This window comes from Anabrus simplex, chromosome 2 (genome assembly GCF_040414725.1).
Source record: "Anabrus simplex isolate iqAnaSimp1 chromosome 2, ASM4041472v1, whole genome shotgun sequence".
NCBI lineage: Eukaryota > Metazoa > Arthropoda > Insecta > Orthoptera > Tettigoniidae > Anabrus > Anabrus simplex.
In genome coordinates, this window is record NC_090266.1 from 1,157,260,442 (window position 1) to 1,157,282,129 (window position 21,688).

The 21,688-nt window shown below is 38.9% G+C and overlaps 1 protein-coding gene across 2 annotated transcripts in view; it reads right to left on the reverse strand.

Annotated features, from left to right (window-relative positions):
* Vps8 (vacuolar protein sorting 8) overlaps positions 1-21,688 on the reverse strand; it is a 221,275-nt gene that overhangs the window by 11,487 nt on the left and 188,100 nt on the right. For both annotated transcript variants that reach the window (XM_068225913.1, XM_068225914.1), the window contains exons 17-20: positions 21,141-21,297; positions 16,448-16,730; positions 7,178-7,312; positions 1,229-1,424 (exon numbers count right to left, since the gene is read on the reverse strand). In XM_068225913.1, the coding sequence (XP_068082014.1) occupies positions 1,229-1,424; positions 7,178-7,312; positions 16,448-16,730; positions 21,141-21,297 (771 nt within the window). The remainder of the gene's footprint in view (positions 1-1,228; positions 1,425-7,177; positions 7,313-16,447; positions 16,731-21,140; positions 21,298-21,688) is intronic.

A 21,688-nucleotide genomic window follows, 5' to 3' on the forward strand; every position in this document is an offset into this window, starting at 1 on the left:
TATGCAGAGTTGTAGAAAATTAGTTATATTATGGAAATAAAGCGTTTTCAGACATGACAATCCAACATTTTTTCTTCTTCTATGTGACAGGATTGTGTCCTAAACATATGACCCACCTTATTGTTACACCCTGTATTTGCTTGTAGGGATTCCTTCCTCCTCCTGTGTTTATCCTGTGCTCCTAATTCTTTACAACTTGCGCTCATCCTTATCATTTTCTCACCTTCCTTGTCCTGTCATTATCATGCTTTCTTCTTTCCTCACACTTGCCACATCAAGACGGTAGATCTGTCAAGATGGCCCCTCAGTGAGCGTTTGATACCCACCCTCCAGAAGCAGGAAAGCACAAATAAACTCTTCGGGGCTGAGGAGAAATAGATGTAGGATAACAATTGATGAGGAGGGAGCAAATCTATTTCAAGACGACAGTGTATGAAGATGTGCAGTCCGTCTTTGCCAGTTTGTTTTTTCATGTTCAACATGTTCCCTATTTCTGTTGCTGCTCCTTTCACAGTGACCATTCCTACAGTTTAACCTATTGCGAGTTCCTTCTCATGTTCCTATCTTTCTACATATGAACTGAAATAATACCGAAAGTGTAACAACCCTTTAATTTTTTTTTTGCTTTACATCGCATTGACACAGATAGGTCTTATAGCGACGATGGGATAGGAAAGGCCTAGGAATGGGAAGGAAGCGGCCGTGGCCTTAATTAAGGTACAGCCCCGGCATTTGCCTGGTGTGAAAATGGGAAACCATGGAAAACCATCTTCAGGGCTGTCGACAGTGGGGTTCGAACCCACTGTCTCCCAATTACTGGATACTGACCGCACTTAAACCCTTTAAATATTATCGCTCTTAGGACATGTCTGAGCTATACTGAAAACAATTTCCTTGAATTTCCACACCTCTTAGATTTAAGCACTTCACAATGCCAGCAGAAAGTGCTCAAATTCAGTCTTATAATCTTGAGCATATATGGCAAGCATCTAACCAACTACACCAACACACATGGTCTCATGAATACCATAGTTAATGAGGCGAGTCAAGAACTGGAATGTTAAAAAGACAATATATATGCATTCCTCAGAAATAAAATATCAAAATATTCCAAAAATAGTATTTCTGTCATATTGACCTGTTTCATTTTGCAGTCATTAACAAGTTAAAACCTAAATATTTTACATTTCTTTTCCTTCAAAACATGTACAAAAAATAAATTACTTACTTGAAGAGAACACAATTCTCTGTATCTTTGATAGTATCCAATGCCTTACGACATAGAACACACACAAAACTTCGTGGGGATAATGCTCGTTGAGATTCTGCCATCAATTTTGCTAATTTGTGATGAAGGTCAGTTCCCAGAAGACGAGATGTAGTTTGCAGCAAGGTTTCTTCATAGCACGAATTGGTCAACATACCTATAAACAAGGTAGATTAATTGACTTTGCTGTTTCGATTGGATTATATGTAAGCTCACCAAGTAAGTTTAATTAGGAAAATTTTCAGTAATCACAACAAGAATATTTAATCAAGCAGACTCTACTCTATAATTCTATAAACCAGTATCCATTATGATGCTGCTAAGCAAGAATTAATTTTGTATGTAAAATTTGATAATAGAGATAAATTATTTCAGCCAACATACAATGGACACAATTATGTCAAGTACGATCCAAACGTTTGAGGTATATGTGCAACCAATAAACCGTCCCTCCTCTATGTCGGTCCTGTGGTCTAGGGGTAGCGAACCTGACTCTAACCTGGAGGTGCTGAGTTTGATTCCCAGTCATCAGAGATTTTTACGTAGATCTGAGAGAAGGTTCAAGGTCCACTCAGCCTACAGGAGAACAACTGAGAAGCTATCTTACGATGAGATAGTGAACCTGGTCTAGAAAGTAAAGAATAATGGCTGAGGGGATTTGTTGCACTAACCATGGGTCAGTCACTTCGTAGCCCAAGGCCTATCAGGTCTGTACTGCCATGGGTTTGTTTGTTTGTTGTCTCTCTCCCCTACATAATCATAACAGTTTAGCACAAGAACAGCAAAACAGAAACGTGCACAAACGAGGCATTCAGGGTAGTAAGGGCAAACTCAATATCAAGCAAATTTGTTTTTAATATGAAAGAGATTACGGTTGCCAGCATAGATGCCCGCAGGTATATTCTTTGGAGTTTGCCCGTCTTTTCCATAAAAAAAAAAGTTTCAAATGATGTAGAAAATTAATTCAAGCGCTTGTGGTATGGTAGTGGTGAATACATAGAGCAGAGTTGCTCAGCTGGGCGCTTGTTGAGGCTAGCCCATAGCGGCCGGAATCGCTTGTCTGTAATGCAGGCAGCCTACATACCAAGCACATGTCACAGTCAAACGAGAGCGAACACACTCAGCACGGGACAGGAGTGCTGATGTTCAATTGTGAAAAAAAAGCTCTCCTCGCATCATTCAACAAACTGTTGACTGGAGTACTGCATACAGAGTTTAAAAAAAAGACACTATAATTACACGAAAAAAGGACCTTTTAAAAATATTTGGTTTTGATTTATACAGCGCTCTATATTAATGGACATGGATTCATTTTCCTGTATTCAAAGGAAACTAACATGTTTCAAGCTTCATATTACAATGTTTAAATAATGGGGTTGAAGCATGCAATCTACAATTTAAAATTTCTTGGATGGGAATGACAGAATTTCCAATAACAAAAGTAAAGCTCCCATTATTCACTCAGTAAAACATAATATATTTACATACAGTACTTCAACAAGTTAAATGTTTGATTTTGGACAATGTTGTAATGTTACAGTACCGGTCAAAAGTGTAAGACCACATTAAAAAATCATGAAGTTCCATTTAGAACCTAAAATTGTGCTACTAGACCGCTGTATTTTTTTTCCCCCGAGCTCTCGCATCTAATATGATATACGTCACCTGATTTCAGTGACGTACGCCAAGTATTGTATGAGTTATACATTTTTAACTGTCGGAAGTTCACATCAGAAAGTCAACATTTTTGGAAATATTATGTACTATAAACTCTACAGCAATTGGTTTCAAGTATCACCACCAAAATTCTTTTATAGATATAGAATTAGTTGGAGGTCATTCCAGCATAAATATAAAAATTCTGGAAAAATGCGGCACCAATTTTTGTGTGTTTATTTGTTTTTCAAACCAGCGCTAAAGAGGTCAATTTTTCCTCGTTCTTGTCATATGTCTCAGTGTGAGCTATCGGCATCAGCAACGTGTTCTTGGATGCCATCCGCAGAGTGCAAATGAAACTATCTGGGCAGATAAGTCTGACGCTGATAGCTCGCCCCGAGACCTTGGGCCATACAAGACAAAAGCAAAGAAAAATCATCCATTTTAGCCCTGGTTCGAAAAAAATAAAACACGCCAAAAAAATGGTGCCACATTTTTTTTTTGGAATTTTTATATTTATACTAAAATGGCCTCCACCTATTGCTAAGTCTAGAAACAAATCTTGGTAATGGTACTTGCAACCAATTAGAGTATACAGTACATTATATTACCAATTTTTTTTTTTTTATTTTTTTTTTTTTTGCGTGACCTTCCAAGAGTTAAACATTCATAACTTCTACAGTATTTGGACTAACTCAATTTAATTTCATGTGGCTATTTCTAGCCAAGTGCAGCCCTTGTAAGGCAGACCCTCCGATGAGGGTGAGCGGCATCTGCCATTTTTAGGTAACTGTGTGTTATTGTGGTGGAGGATAGTATTATGTGTAGTGTGCGAGTTGCAGGGATGTTGGGGACAGCACAAACACCCAGTCGCCGAGCCACTGGAATTAACCAATGAAGGTTAAAATCTCCGACCCGGCCGGGAATCAAACCCGGGACCCTATGAACCGAAGGCCAGTTCGCTGACCGTTCAGCCAACGAGTCGGACGACTAACTCAATGAAATCAGGTGACATATATCTTATTACATGTGAGAGCTCAGAAAGAAAATGACAGAGATCTATTGGCACAATTTTAGGTTCTAGATGAAATTTCATGATTTCTTTATGTGCTCCTAAACTTTTGACTGGTACTGTATGCTTCTTCCCCTGTTCATTAAGTTTCTGAAAATAATATTGAAAACTTATTACCAGGTGTCCATTGATAATAAATAGTAAGCGAGTTTCATCACAGTGAAAACACTGATATTTTACTATCCCAGTACAACACTGTAAATGCCATAACAAGTAGACATACAGTACGTTTTCAAATAAATAATCTCACTAATGTTATTCCTGGTGGATTGTTGTTGACGACCCAGTTCGTTTGCTCATGGTCATTCAAATCTCATAGGGACGACCTTGCACGGGTTGGTTAGCAGCATGTGGTCTGAGGTAAGGCGGCTGATGCGCTTAATCAACAAAATTACTGAGATCAAACTTAAAAGTAGCAAAGAAAGGAGAGTGGCTGGCTATACAATATTGGACACCATGTACATACTTTTAACAAAACATGCACTGAAGTAATGTCATTACAAACTTATTATAAACACTGTGAGATCAGCTTGTCACGTTAGTATACATAGAACATTAAACTTGTACTGTTTTTCACGTCATCACAAATGTTCATCACTATTGTGTTGTCTGTTTTAGTACAGAATGAATCATAAGAGAGTCATTTACTACATCTCGGTTAAGCGAGCTCCTTTTGTCACTAAGTTACCACCTGAACTGAAATTTCTTTCACTTGCCATATTTGAGGCTGGAATAGGCAGTATTTTCTTCATTAGCAGAGCAAATCTTGGATATTTTGTGCTGTTATTTCTCCACTATGCAAGGGGAACATCATCAGAAAGGCAATCTTTTAATAAATAAATTGTTGTAGTAAGATTATCAGCAATGTTTATTCATTCATAGTCTGGGCCAATATAAACTCATATTTGACATAGATCTAGGAACTTATTTCCGAAACAACTGCAAAGGGACGGAGATCTGTTGCAAACATTTTGATACACTTCTTTATAACGTTTTGTTTGATATCATGTGATACTGTATTTGGTGGACACACTGTATTCGGCAGCACTTCTCACATGTATGCATTCATATGTGAGGTAGTAGATACAAACGTCACTAAGGAAGCACAAAATTTACATGGGACGTAAACAGAGAATGCAGACCTTTACAGTTTTACTCCTTGTTATATTAGGAAAGTTCCCAAAACACACCCGTCTTAAAATCTAATAGGGAAAATTATAATTCATTGTGTAGAATACAAACATATTTTGAGGTACTGGTAAGCTTTTTATCGTATCCGGTCGAGAAACTCCCCTTCAGCCTTTAAGGTACAGTCATTGAATAACTTGTGAAAAAGGAGTGGCGGCTGACACTGTGGTTAGCCGGTTCTAGTCCCGTTGGTCAAAAAAAATTTCACCATCAGAATGCTGGTCAGCAGGGTAGGAGAGGTGGTGGTATACAATTTCTAATCACTAGATTGCGTACCAAAAGCCTGGATTAAATTCCAAACTTTCCCACAGCGCTCACATGGAGTGAGGTCATATGACGCTGTTGATGGTGATTAGTCTGTCGGATGGGGACGTTAAGTCTTGAGCAGACCCAGTGGTGCTATTTGACAGGAGTAGGCTATATGCCAACACTGGGTTTCACCCTCTCCCTTCCTATTATCATATATCACGTAATTCATTTCATCTCATTAACTCCTCTAATGAGGTTGACACTAGGAAAGACATCCAGTCATAAAAGCCTGTCATGACAGATTCATCTCTCTTCATAGCTGACCCTGTAGAGAAACGGGACAAGGGTTGAACAAACAAACAAACAAACAAACAAACAAACAAACAAACAAACAAACAAACAAACAAACAAACAATAATTATAATATTAAAATTAATTATAAAATCATAAGTACAATATTTAAATTAAATATAACATTTTAATTTGCGGAGAAATTGGTATAATTGAATTGTGCAAGCTTTCGTCTTGAACTTACGCTTAGCCATGCAGTATGGATAGCAAGGGAGAACACCATACCCACATAAGAGTACATATGAAGAACCTCATTTAAAGTCTCTCTCAAAATGACTTTGTATATTTTGTATGTCTTGCTCTTTCATCCAATTTGCTGAAGTTCATACGTAAATTTACAACTTTCAGCTTCCTTTATGTTAAATTGCAATCCAACCCATTTATCCCAGATTAAAACATGGAGTGGTGGTGGTGGTGGTGGTGGTGAAGGAAATTAGGTAGACAAACTGCTGTTGAGTTTGTCAAATGCAGAATTCTTTTAAACTGGGTTTCTCTGAAATAAGCCTCTGCAAAGTTTCTCCTTACTACCAGGATGGTAGGTATGTTTGAACTGGAATGTTAAAAAAGTGAATTTCCAAGAGCTTGCTAACTGTTTGATTTTTTAATTCTCCATTGCATTAAAAAAATAAAAATCCAGCAGGACTGCAGCAAAGGGAAAATCATGCAAGAAGTTATTTTGATTTGAAGTGAATTCCCCATTCAGAATTTATTCTTGAAGGCAAAACGGCAAACAAGGAGCTGTATTTGGATGTTTTACATAGTTTGTGGGAGTTCATCTGTCGTAAGCAGCCTGATACATGGCAAAGTGGGCAATGGTACCTTCTCTATAGCAAAACTCCTGCACATTGGTTCCTACTAGTCTCACAGTTTCTTATCAAACATGGAACATCTTCCCTATTTACCTGATTTAGTCCCCTGTGACCTTTACTTCTTTCCAAGCATGAAAAAACAGCTGAAAGTAGATTATTTTATTTTACCAAATAAGGTAAAAGCAGCATCGCTAGAGAAGGTTGCAGATGGTTTTCAGCTGTAATTCCAGAAATTTTGCCAAGATTGGCAAAAATGTAGTCGCCCAAAGGGATTAATTTGAATCTGGTTATGTATCAGTGGTGTAAGGTATTCATGGTAAGGAACTATATGTCGAGTCTGAACTTTTGGACCCTCCTTGGCAGATAGAAATGTCTTGAATTTGCTAACAGAGTGTGCATTTCCCCTCATTTAATAAGAACAGTGCCAGAAGCATAGGAACTTGAATCATATTCAAGATACTGTCAAAGCTGGGTATGAGGAATATCAGAGAGAGAAAACATTTTCATAGTTCTTCATTTTAAAGATAATCAAGAGCAATAAATTAAAGAAAAATATATTTTTAAAAAATAAAAAATCTTTGTTACCCATCATTAATTCTCTGATGTCACCAAACTTGCCACCAGTATATGCTGGGTCCTTAAGAATAACTTGAAGCATTGCAGGCAGTGATACATATCCACTCATACTGGTCAGTAACTGCTGTGTCAGCTCCTGTAGAACTATAAAAACAATATCAATTTCAATCCTTTCTAAAAGCTTTTCATTATAAAAGAAAGAATGCTAATAACCTACTGAGGCTGATAATCCTGTGGTTTCCCCTGCCATTTTTTTTTTTCTGTTAGCAGTTTAACATCACACTAACACAATTTTCGGTGACACAAGGGCAGGAAAGTGCTAGGACTGAGAAGGTGGCAGCCATTGCCTTAATTCTAGTACAGCTTGGTGAAAATGCTGTGTGTTTAATGTTGTGTTACCTTACTCAGGTTTTCAGCAACATTGGAAGAGGAAATGGTTACAATTGAGAAAGTAGCAGTCATGGCTTTAATTGAAGTCCAGTCCTAGTATTTGCCAAATGTGAAAATAGGAAACAATGGCAATTCATCATGAGAACTGCAGGCAGTGGGGTTTGGACCCCCGATCTCCCAAATCCAAGCTTAGAGCTACACAACCTGTACAACACCGATAAATAGTTTGCATGTTCTTCCCCTGACAACAACAACAATCACTAATAACCCAAGCATAAAAGTGTTGTACAGGAGTCAAAGCTCGATATTGGAGAAGCCAGACAGAGAGATTGTGTGGACATAGTAATAGTAGAAATATGATGATGATCTTCATGAAGTTGGTTGTTGTTTAAATGGGCCTAACATCTAGGTCATCAGCCCCTAATGGTACGAGATGATGCTTAATGATTATGCTTATTGTTTAACAGGGCCTATATGCAGAACACCACAGGCTTACTGTTTTAGTCGCCTCTTACGACAGGCAGGGGATACCGTGGGTTTATTCTTCGTTGAAGTCTCCCACCCACAGGGGGTAGAAATAAATGTATGTATGTATGTATGTATGTATTGTACCAGGAAGGCATAGGCCCTGGCACATATAAATTTTATTTTCTAACATAAAATTCAGTTCCGATGCATGAACAGCTGTGTGAGAGAATGTTCTCGTACCTACTGCACTCTATGAGGGAGAACGCAAGTCAAGTGACGTCACCGCCGCCTGCAGCTTACTTCGCCTACAGAAGTTTCTCGGCTATTTTTATGAACTTTTTAATGCCTGGACCGATTAACACGAGACCAATGCTGAATTGTAGCTAATGTTCTGGAAACAAAACCCTGCAAATTTGAAATCAATCCGTACAGTGGTTTCTGAAATATGATAATTTAAAGTTTGGGAGCAATACTCGCCCTTTTATCACCTGATTTTGAGCGCTGCTCGCCAGACCTGTATAAATAGGCCACTGGGCCAAGGCCATAACCAGTCCCGTGTACAGAGTGTGTGTGCAGAAAGTATGCTCCGTCGCGATTCGCGAGGACATAATCGTGGCCGTAATCGAACGCTGTTGATATAGTGAAAGGACGTCGTACCGTACGTAAAGTTTCTGCCGCGCCGCGACGACGGTAAGATTCTAGACGTTTCTCAAGGTGAATTATCGTAATATAATACTTGTGAATTTATTAACAGAGTAAAGCTATAATTTGAAGTGAGAATTGAAGTGTCCAGTATTTTACTGACTAATCTACGACATCGTGAACTGTACTAATTTCATATAATTCTGAACTGTGAGAATATCCTAAATCATTGCGTGTGGTAAACTGAAATCATAATTTAAAACCACTTCAATCAGTATAAGACATGTCCAACTCGTTGGCTGAATGGTCAGCATACTGGCCTTCGGTTCAGAGGGTCCCGGGTTCGGGGATTTTAATCTTCATTGGTTAATTCCAATGGCCTGGGGGCTGGGTGTTTGTGCTGTCCCCAACATCCCTGCAACTCACACACCACACAAAACACTATCCTCCACCACATTAACATGCAGTTACCTACACATGGCAGATGCCGCCCATACTCATCGGAGGGTCTGCCTTACAAGACCTAAGACGAAATGCTGGTTAATAGAGCAAACGCCTGAAAAGCCATACATACAATTTTTTATCTGATTTTAGTAATAGCCACACGAAATTATTATAGTATAAGACATATTTCTCTTGCGATAATATATCAGTGAACTGTGTGTAACTTTATTTACAAGACATTCGTCCCATAACAGGGCAAGACTTAATTATTCTCCTTGTGCACTTTCTCGATCTTTCGATCACCACTGTGAGAAACCCAGTGAACATTAAGGACTTTTTACAATAATATTAAATAGTACAGACTAGTGTGGTGTAAATACAACCATAAAACCGCCTTAATCTGTTAATAATATTTGTTCAGAGACTGTGATAGAGACTGTTACAAATCACATTTTCAAGTGCTTATGGACTGTGTTCATTACTTTACAATCGTATTTCAGACATAATTAGTGACGATTATGAACTGTGTTACATCTCAAACCCATGAACTGTGTATATAAGAACTGTGTTTTCTGCAGCATGGACTGTGAATGTTAATTCATCATAAAATCAGTGTAAGAATAGAACTGTACATTACGACAGTGTGTAGTATTAATATCCTGATATTTGTGAATTCAATAGTGCCAATTGAACTTTCCGTGTTCCGATATTACCTCCAAGAACAAAGGAAATCTTGGCAAAAGTCCTATGAGATCCTGCTACATCAAACGTCGCATCCAACGAGGGATTTACATGGTTTCTTCAGTTATGGTACCCATTGAGGAACGTCGACGAGGGAAATTGGCGTGGTATCTTCACTGAACATCGCCGGTGCTGAGTTTGAGTCTTCGCCCGCACTCCGCGAAACGTTCCAGACACCAAGTAACCAACTCCAACACTTGTAAGCAGATCTTTTCGTATTTTGAGTGAGTAATCACAACTGACTGATTTTTTACAAAGCACTTAGGCCAGTACAGTGCTCTTACAAGTGCTTCGTGTGGATATCAATTCATAATTTTTTCGTCATTTAAAAAAGTTCATATTTTGCTATAAATTCCTTTTCAAGTTATTAATTAATTGAATTCACATTACCTAGAGGAACTTTAGGATTTTCAAGTGCTTTATTAATTTCATTTTCAATCCAAACGAACTGAAAGACTTACAGCAAGAGATCAAATATTTTATTAATTTATCAAACTTTCCATGACAAGTGTGTGTTCATTTTGTGATTCAAAAATTAGAAAGACTGTAGGTCAACACCATCAATGATGAACTGATTATATCCCAAGGTGCTATTTTTGTGTTTGCATTTAAATTAGAAAGACTGTAGGTTGTTCATGTTCTATGGAAGAGTAATAGTTATTTTGATATTCTCAAGCAAACAGACATCAAGAAGATCATAACATAAATCTTTTATTTTATATTTTTGGCAAATATTAGCTACAAGTTCGAGTTACGGTTCCATTGCAGGGTGACTTATCTGTGGATATTGTTAATAAATTTTACAAAAAAATGAATTACCATCTATTATTTGCCCTGCGATACTATCCGTCTCTGTACCTGCTCCAAAATTCACCGAATACTACCCGAGACCCTTCCCATGCTCAAACCCCACAATCATTTCCTGATACAGTATGTATGTATGTATGTATGTATGTATGTATGTATGTATGTACAGTCCTCAGCCCTAAGGCCGGTGATATAGGCATATAGTGGTACTAATCACGGCCCCTAATGGTATGAAATGAGATGAAATGTAATGACAATTTCAAAAGTCCAAAACTGACCAGAATTCAAAACATGATGATGCAGAATGAATGGATGAATATGAATTTAAAATAATCAGCGGATTCAGCTCACAATATTGAAAGTTAAAAATAATTCCAAAATCAATCCACTGACTAGAATTCAAAAAGAGACGGTGAACAATGATTATGAACTTAAAACAATCAGTGGATTCAACCAGCAATGCCTCACCTTCCCAGAAACTATCTTAAAACAATAGTACATACTGACCAACGGGCTACTTCCAAAGCACAATCCTGAATCAATGATGCTTGTTGTCTACAGGGGTTAAAAATCCAGGTCAACGGCCTCTCATAATGGTACTTATCACTAGGAATGTAAGAATCATGGTATTTGTCATGTAGCGGTACTAATTGTAAGTAGCGTGGTACTACTCACAGGTAATGTAATACTTACAGGTAACGCAGACTTATGCTGTTTCTCACATTACGGTGCCACTCATAGGCAATGCAAACCCATGGTATTCCTCACATAGCAATACTAATTACAGGGACTCGTACTTGTTTCTCACATAGTGGGTACTAATCACAGGCAATCCAGACCCACAGTGTCGCTCATATAGTGGTACTAATCACGGGTACTGTAAAACCCATACTGATTCACCCTCTGTTGCTACTAATCACAAACCTATTGTGTACCTAACATAGTGGTACTACTCGCAAGTAAGGGCGACCCATGGCGTTCCTTGCTTGATGGTACTAATTGCAAGTAGTCTCATGGTTCTAGTTCAATCATTTGGTCGCTGTTTTAGTCGCCTCTTATGATGGACAGGGGATACCGTGGGTGTATTCTTCGTCTAAGTCTCCCACCCACAGGGGGTAGAAATGTATTTATGTAATGTATATATGTATGTACAGTATGTATGTATGTATCTATGTACAGTCCTCAGCCCTAAGGCTGGTTGGATCCTCAACAGCTCTGCCATCAGCTGTCATAGATGGCCTAGGCATCACTGAAGAGGCATACTAGGGAATGAGGAGAGAGGTAGTTTCCTGTTGCTTTCCTCACCAAGCCAGAAGTTGCTATTACACATCACTGCCAAGCCCACTGAAATGCATGCATCAACCGACCCCATGAGCAACATTTTCACACCATTCATAGCAGGGACTGGCTGCATAAGGAATGGCATTACTAGCATCGCTCATACCTCAGTCACTTTGACATTGTCAAAGCCAAGGATAAGACGGAGACAGGTCAATGAAAGTAACAAAATTGCTCTAGCCTATACCAGAAGACATAGTGCACTGTAAACACTAGGTCCTGTCAGCAAAGGCATGGGGTAGAAATATGGATGTAAAATGGATTCAATGTGACAAGCTGGACAAAAATTAAAATTAACAAACACAAAGGAAGGGGCATATTTTGTTCACTTTTAATGCTGCAATTCAAGAAGCGATTGTGTAGTGACCAAGAACATGTTTATAATTCAGATATAGCAGTCTGCCAATTGTAGGCATTTCTCCTGTATGAAGATCAAAGTGACCTCAAGAGTTTCATGCAGAGAACAGATCACCAAGAATGGAGGAAAGATGGTTCTCATAAAGGGATGATGACGATGATGATAAAACAGCAAATGTAGTATTATATGAACCGAGCAAGGGACTGTGCAGTTTGGGTCACGTAGCTATCAGTTTGCGTTCAGGAGATAGCAGGTTTAAGCCCCGGTGTCGGCAGCCCTGAAGATGGTTTTCCTTGGTTTCCCCAATTTCGCACATGGCAACCAGGTGCCTAAACTAAGACCATGGTCGCTTCCTGCCCTCCCCTAGCCCTTTCCTACACCATTGTTGCTGTAAGACCTATCTCTGTCGGTGCAACGTAAAGCAAATTATAAAAAAATTATATATATATGAAGATTGAAAGAAAAGCTGGAGGGCCAGACTGAACGGCTCAGACGGTTGAGGCACTGGTATTCTGACCACAACTTGGCAGGTTTGATCCTGGCTAAGTCTGGTGGTATTTGAAGATGGTCAGATACGTCAGCCTCTTGCCTGTAGATTTAATGGCACATAAAAGAACTCCTGCGGGACTAAATCCCGGCACCTCAGCGTCTCCAAACATTATTACTAGAAACTGAAGGTTAGAAAGTAATAATTCATGGGCTACAGATCATCATTTAGATTTCCCAAGCTGGGGCATTACTTTAGGATAATGAAAAGCGGTGTCTGATGATCATAGGAGAGATCAGCCGGGGCTATGTGGAGATCACTTTTATGCAGGGATGACACAGCTAGAGGACAAAAAATCAGGTCTTACAACAAGGTCCATGAGCAGATGGGAATCGACAAGCTCATCCACAACTCAGGGTATGGCAGCAAGTATCCCAGGGGATCAACCCATACAAAGGTGAGTTTGGAAAAGTAGAGACAGTTAATATGCACTCTTGAGAGAGGTTAGATGCGGGGCGTAGACTACAAAATAATAACAGACCGAAGGACACTAAGGAACCCATAACTAGTCACTTGGTTGAACACCTCAAACAAATAGCAGTTGAGCATAAAAGCAACAGATCACAGCTTTTCTGTTAATGAAATTCAGTAAACCTACAATATAGGGACCTCAATATAAATTACATTTTCTTGAAATGTAAATCATATAAATCATATAGTATTCCAGCTCTTTTAGGCCTTTCCAATTATGAGCATCTCGGAAAGGTGTGGCAATCGAAATTAAGAGCTATCCGCCACAATGGGGCGAAACACTGGTAATTTCATGACTGAAACATGACAAACTGGATTGTAAATAAGGGTTACAGATCTCTTCATATCGTTATGAGGGTATTATGGGTTTGTAGTAGGGATGTAAAGGAGAGGGCATATAAGTCACTGGTAAGACCCCAATTAGAGTATGGTTGTAGTGTATGGGACCCTCACCAGGATTACTTATTACAAGAAGTGGAAAAGATTCATCAATGAAAAGCAGTACAATTTGTTCTGGGTGATTTCATCAAAAGAGCAGTGTTACAAAAATTTTGCAAATTTTGGGCTGGAAAGACTTGGAAGTACAGAGATGAGCTGCTTGAGTAACCAACGTGTTTCAAACCGTCAGTGGAGAGATGGCTTGACATGATATTAGTAGATGAATAAGCTTAAGTGGAGTTTTTGAAAGTGGGAAAGGTCATAAAATTAAGATGAAGTTAGAATTCAGGAGGACAAACTGGGGTAAATACCTGTTTATAGAAGAGGAATTAGGGACTGGAATAATTTATCAAGGGAGATGTTTGGTAAATTTTCAACTTTGTTCAAATAATTTAAGAACAGATTAGGAGAAGAACTGATATGGAATCTGCCACTTGAGTGACAGCCCTAAATGCAGATCAATAGTTACTGATTGACTGAAAAGGATTAAGGAGCTTGAACAGGTACTGTAATATTCACAAATGATGAAATTAAAATACGGTTTACTTTTAGGAACTTCATTTTTGACATAAAAATCTTATTTGTATTACTGGTAATCCACCAGTTGCTATTTTTTTATGGATCGGGTATACTGGTGTCTGTCTCTTAGTGCAAGCCACAACAAAATGTAGCTTCCACAGAAGCCCCAGTATCATGTATGGCTGTGACACTATGGAAGTTGCAGAGGTATGGGTAGTGCTGAAAAAAAACATTTGGAGCTTCCTTAACGTTCCTTTCCTCGCATGCAACACACTACACTTCCTCAATTCCAATTACATGCAGGTTCATATCACATGGTGCAAGTAGGGGCAAAAGATCTCTATAGGTCGATGCCCCGAACAAATAGCATTAAAAAAAAAAAAAAAAAAACATATGCATCTGGATGTTACAAACGGTACTACTCATAGGGCTCATCATGCTGCAACAGTACTTTCCAGCCCAGTGAGGAAAGTAACGACACAATATCTCATTTCCTGTTATGCCTTGTAGGTCTTCATTATGGCACCACCACGGGTTTCTGTGGTTTTCATATAACTGCATAACATTTGGAGCTACAGGTTCCAACCAGCTATTGGGCTTAAAACCGGACGGACTACTTGTAGGAGAGTGATATGTTCATTGCCAAGACTAGCTGGAGAGTAATGAATAAGGAGGTTTTTGATTCCAGTAAAAGCTTTCTAGTTAGCTATACACCCCTAGAAATAGGTTTACTTTTATAAGAATATGGAAATCGTACAACATTTTCCATACCACTTTCATCAACAGTCGCTGTCACCAGCTGAAATTGATAAAATAAGCCATCACTCTCAGGAATTCAATACAGACGAGTGTGACTGCCAGCTGTAAGCGAATACAACCATGATGATTTAAACCAATGGAATGTTACTATGAGCCAGGTTTGTCTAGACCAATCAGGTAGACATCTTGTCAACAGCTGATATCATGACTTAATCATGTAAGCAACTAAGCCGTATGCATCGAGCTGCGGAAGTCTGCAGCATGCTGTAACTTTCTTGCCTGAGGTCCCTATTGTATGGTTCTACCTTAAACTCAATACAACTAATGTAAGTTTCACTCAATCAGTCATATATATATATATATATATATAAACAGGGTTATACATTTTCTATTACAGAAACTGTCTTCCAAAATAACCAACTTTAAGCTTGTCTATCTCATAAACTGTTAGCATTTGTACCAAGGTGTGTTAGGTTAAATTGATTCAAGAAGGAATTTTTCCTTAAAATGATAGATATACAGCTGGTTTCAACTTAATATGTAACTAGAGAGCTTTTACTGGAGTCAACAACCTCCTTATTCATTACTATCCAGCTATGAGGCTGCAAGAAAGAAGACAATATGGTCAGAACAGGAAAAGACAAGACCTGATTGCCATAAAAGCAGCAACAACAACAACAACAAAATGAACAATTCTTAGAAATGTTCTTGGTTCTGAAACGTCTGAGAAAACACTAATTTTCTTTGTTATTGTTGCTTCATGTAAGGGGTTTGGGACACTGCAGTCAATAGCCATACTTGTGTGCATAATGATAGCTTGAGTTGGCAAACCAGTATTAGGTGTATGCATTTGCAATTAATTGGGCAAGCAGTAGAATGTTATGGCCCATCTGGTATATGCCAGGTTAGATTGGGAAAGCAAGAAAAGCCACTCCTAGAATGGCTGAAAATGAGAATTCAAACAAACTTTTTTCCTCAATTTATTACATTTCTCAAAATATATATATTTTTGCTCTTCAATTTCATGTCACACCAGCCCAAACAGGTCTTATGGCAATGATGGGATAGGAGAGGACTACGACTGGGAAAGAAGTGACCATGGCCTTAATTAACATACAGTTTCAGAATTTGCCTGGTGTGAAAAATGGGGGACTGTGGAAAAGCATCTTCAGGGCTGTCAACAGTGGGGGCTTGAACCCACCATCTCTTAAATGCAAGTACATAGCTCCATGACCCAAAACACATAGCAACTTTCTTGATTATTACTCAAAATATCCAGGTAATTGCAGAAAAATCTGCTTTGTAACAGACAGAAAAGATTATATTGCATACTCAATCAACTAATGCTTTTATGTACCTGGATGCTTGCTTTGGAGTTCACGTTGAGGGCGCATTAAACTTTCAAGCAAAGGAAACCACATTGCTCGTCGTCCAGTTTCGTCTAACATTGCTGAACCACGCTGACATAATCCAATTAAATGCCCCGTAAGATCAACTAAGTTTGTATTGCTTGACGAGTCTAATGCCTGCTCAATCTCTGCATCTAATTTTGTCAGCAGCAGGTTTAGAGCACCCTGGAAGTCACCAGTTTTCTCCAACAGGTATGCTGTGGCTTCTACTTGTTTATGCTGCTTCATTATCTAAAAGGATAGAATGACAAGTGTTAGTTGATAAGAACACCAAAACTACACAGCTGGCCACCCTTTTATATGTTCATACCTCCATGATACACATACATATAGAAATGAAAACAGACATGCAATGAAAATAAATCTTCTTTGCAACAAATAAGAAATGAACGGAAACTGTTCTTTGGACACTCAATATATGATGTCATAGCACAACATGTCATAAATAAAGTGACCCTGGTCATATATCAAAATGGCTATGTGGTAATTAGCATCTTAATAAAGAGCATTGCCACCCCTAACATCAATAACACCTTCACAATGCCTTCTCATGCTTCTGAAAAGGTGACGCATGTTCAGTTGAAGCAGACATCCCCACTCTTCCAAACGGGCGTCTTCAAGGTCTTGTAATGTTTGGGATGGTGGATTTCTTGCTCAGATGCATTGCTGCAGTTGGTCCCAGTCTTGTCTGATCAGATTCAGGTTGGGACTTCTGGACAGCCACTCCATCACAGCTGGTGCACTTGTAGGAATCTCCAAACAATGTTGGTGGCATCATTCACTCAAGCATTATCATACACGAATACTGCATTTTCTCCAAGTTGCCTCACGCGAGGAATCACATCTTGTCAATGTACCATCAAACAGTTAAGGATCCACTGCGAATGAACAGTAGATAAGTTTTCATGTGAAGACTTATGCTTGTCCACACCATAACAGACCCACCACCATAAGCAACGGTAGACTGTACAGCACTCAAATGAAAATCACTCCCCATGTCTTTCTCCAGACTAGCAGACGACCATCTGAACAATATAACATGAAACAGGATTCACCGAGAACAGCGCAGGATGCCAGTCTCTTAGTGGCCAGTGTACATGATCTCTAGCAAACTGCAGTCTCCGGCAATGGTATAGTCTCTTCAGTGCAGGTATTTGAGTGGGTCGTTAGGATATTAAATTGGCTGCTCAAACTCTGTTTCTGACCGTTAGGTCACTAACTTGTACTCCAGAAGCCTGTTGTTGGTCCATCTGTAGTGCTCATGCTGGTTTCAGAGAGCTTGTAGACTCGCAAAACAATCCTGCCCCATAGTTGTTTTCCTTTGGTGGCCCGTACTAGGGTGTTGGCAACACTTCCAGTTTCCTGGAAATGTTTCCACAGATACCACATCATATTCTGAGCAACCCCTAGCATTCTGGCAATGTAGCTCAGTGAATAGCCTTCTTGAAGCAGTGTATAAGCGCACTAGTGGCTTTATCTGACAATAAAGGCTTCACCCCTTGCCTACTTTGCTCCACACAACCAGCCATGACTTGCAAAGACTACACTCCACACAGATCAACCTTCGTGTACACTTTACATTCAGGCAGTCATACTTTTCAACTGACACCTCCCAAACATCCAGATGTCAGTGGAGCCCTCTGTTATATAAACAGGACATGTTATTGCTACAGTAGTCCAATCCCCACCCCACTATGCATTCATAAAATGTTGTTACGAACATTTTAAAATGTGACCAAATATCCCTTTTGAGCAAGGTATAATTAAAATCGTTCTAAGCCTATAGCATTACAAGATCTTTAAAGCTTGTGTTCAAAAGCCACAAGGACCTAATATTCATGTGGAATAAAAATTAAATAAAATGTGACTTACTATTTCAAAATTCACATGTATCGGCTGGAATTCACAAGTGTGATATTGGTAAGAAGCTAGTTGCGATATCGCTGAGCTATTATGTACCTCCTAATGATTATTATGACAAACGAGGATGATGATGATGACGACAACTGTTACCGTTTCAACACACTAAAGAATAGATATCAATCCAGTTGGAAGTTAAAGAAGGTTGAATGTGCAGAGGAATCACAAAAGTAGATACATGCTATATTACAATGAAACTCCTCACATTGGATATATATTGAATGCACCATTTGATTCCCTATACTTTTATGTGTTAAAACTCCTCTGTACACTGGACACTTGACAGCCCTTAAATGACAATTTGGACAGGTTCAAAACTTTATTCTGTCTTGATGTTTTGTAAGTTTAATGCAAGCAATTTTAACATTGTCACTGGAAATGCTGCCAGTCCAAGAGCATTTGAAAATAATACCGTTAATACAGTCAGTCTTCCTGCATTTTGGCATCACAGCAGAAATGCTTGGATGACAGGTGATATTTTTGGTGACTGGTTACGAGAAATCAATCGAAGATTGAAGATGGCTAAGCATATAACATTGTTGTTTGTTGATAATGCCACAAATCACGTGGACCTAAATCTATCCACTGTCATAGTAAAATTTATGCCTCTCAACTTAACTAGTAAAGTGCAATCATTAGACAAAGGGATAATCAAAGCTGTAAAATTACTGTAGAGGAGGCAGTTAATGGGGCCCTCATCAATGCAGCAGGTAAGAGTAACAATGCAATTGAATTTACATGGAGAGTAATGACCCTCAACGCAATTTGTTGGATCCAAGAAACAGGTGGATAAAAGGAGTGGGAGAGTGTACAGAGAAGAGGAGACAGACTGGGCAAGAGTGACAACGGAGAAGTGGTGGGAAGACAAGAGGAGATGGAGAGGCTTATGTTCCAAGCAGACCCGGCCAACAGCTGGAAACTGCAGATGATGATGATGAACCTGAATCCTCTGATGGCAATGACTAACTATTGTCACGGCCACCAAATTAGGCGGGTCAGAGAAATTATGCTGTTGCCAAGGTTATGTAGCTACTGGCGAAGAAATGTCTAACTGAACACATCATTTCGGAGCGCGAGGCAAGTTGTTCTCTCTCAAGCTCCTGATGTTACTTCATACAATGTTTCGAAACAAATTATACTACAAGCTTCAGAAAAGACTGCTGATTTCAGTGGTATAACTATCTTCCACATAAACCACTTTAAATAATTATTGAAACTAAAATCTTGAACGAGTACATTTAAATCCGCAGAATCATGTATTGAAAATTTCAGTAAGCAGCCAATTTTTTATTTCTTCAGGCAATAAAATTTTGTCTGCGAGAAAAATGTAAAAAAATCGCCTGACTTACATTTTTTATCTGAAACATATTTCCATGAGTCTTGTAGTTTTCCTGGAAAATTGCCCGGAAAGCGATCATGTAAATGACGCTAGCTGAGGCAGTTCGGGGTGCGCACGCCAGCACAGGCTGCAGGACGCCGTAAATACTTTTATTACTTGATAACTTTAAATATTTGAATAATGTATATTGGACTGAATAATATAGAAAAAGAGCTACTTTAAAGAATCGGTTTCTAGATAAAAGGCAGTGTAAGATTTCTTAGTCAATAACATCACTCATCTCACTATCTGTCGAGTCGTCATTTACACTGATGATGAATGGCTCCATTCTATCGTCCCTTATTATTTCCTTTGCTGCTACGTCTGCTTGAAGATTTTCTGCGCGATTGAAGCACTTTTCCCAATCTGCAGCAGTCACACAGTCGATGTCTTCTGACGCGAGTTTTTCTATGTCCTTTAATTTGAATGTCTTGTTCCTCTCTGTCACTTCTCTCTTGACTTGAGCCAAAATTATTTCAATTGAGTTGTACTGGCAGTGATAGGGTGGCAACCTTACTACCTCATGGCCTCAAGAGAGAGCTAATTTATCAAGTTTTCCTTGGAGATGAAAGTATTTTATGGTTGGGTGAATATTTTGCTTCATTAACACACCTCTGGACCAAACAAAGGCTAACATTACACATTTTACAGTCAATTCTTGGCTTTTCTTGAAGTTCACAGTCTGCAAAATATTTGAGTCGACCAACTTCTGTACGTATTGCAATACATTCACAATTACGGATTGTCTGACTGGCTAAATCCTTCTTAAGCCCTTTCAACCGACGACGCTTCAGAGGAGTTTCTTGTTTGTTTCTCGCACTTACTTCGTCCTCTTCAGATAACAGACCCGAAGAGACACCAGGCTGAACACATTCTCTACCCATCTTTAACTGCACTTACGGTGCGAGCTCAACAGCTGCATGACAGGGAATGACTCAGGTAAGGTGACCTGGAGCGGATGGGCTTCAACTAGACAGCACTGCACGATCAGCGTTGCCAGTCCGTGCTCGGAGGTAGGCGACTCTCGACCATCTGTCGCTTCGCCGTTCCCATATCTGGCGACAGAGCAGTTTTCCTCACCCGCCTAATTTGGTGGCTGCGACAATAAATGATTAGTGGCAGGAAATGTATACATTATGTTTTGCGTGCTTAATTTTTTTAAATTTTCATTTCTGTTTTCCCGGGAGTCTGCTTTCATTCAGTGTTGGCTTATAATAAATACTTATCCCTCTGAAGAACCTTATGGCATTCAACAAAAAACAACAGGCTGAAAACTACAATAAATTGTCTTAGCCCAAACTCGAGATGTACAGGCTTATAAAAAAATGAGAGAACCACGTTACCTGTAAGGCTTGATCAAGACGATATCCATCGCTGGATACCAAAAATGAATATACTTTGGTAGGACTATATTGGCACATAAGATGTAAATAACGTTCAACCAGCTGTGGTTCAAACTCTAGCTCTTCCTTCAGATGGCTAAGGCCAGCATGTGACTCTCTGTAAGAAAATGATAAGACATTCAAATCAACATAACAATGAAAATGAAAAATAATGCTGCACAAATTTGAAGAATCAGCAAGATATGATTCTGAATTATAATAATGTTCAAGTTTTTTAAAAACCACCTTCAGGGCTGCTGAAAATGGGATTTGAATCCACCATCCCCAAATGCACACAGTTATGCAACCCTAACTAAATGGCTAACATGCTCCATCCTACATCATTTAAATCCCCTTGGAATCACAGTGTCAGGATCATGTTTATCATCAAATTACACTTGTCAGGGTCTGATTATAGGTAGAATCACATTCCATTTTCTTCTTTCTCTTTCCAAATTTCTCAGCAATGATGTAAATAAACATAATTATTATTAAATGCCTAAGAATTC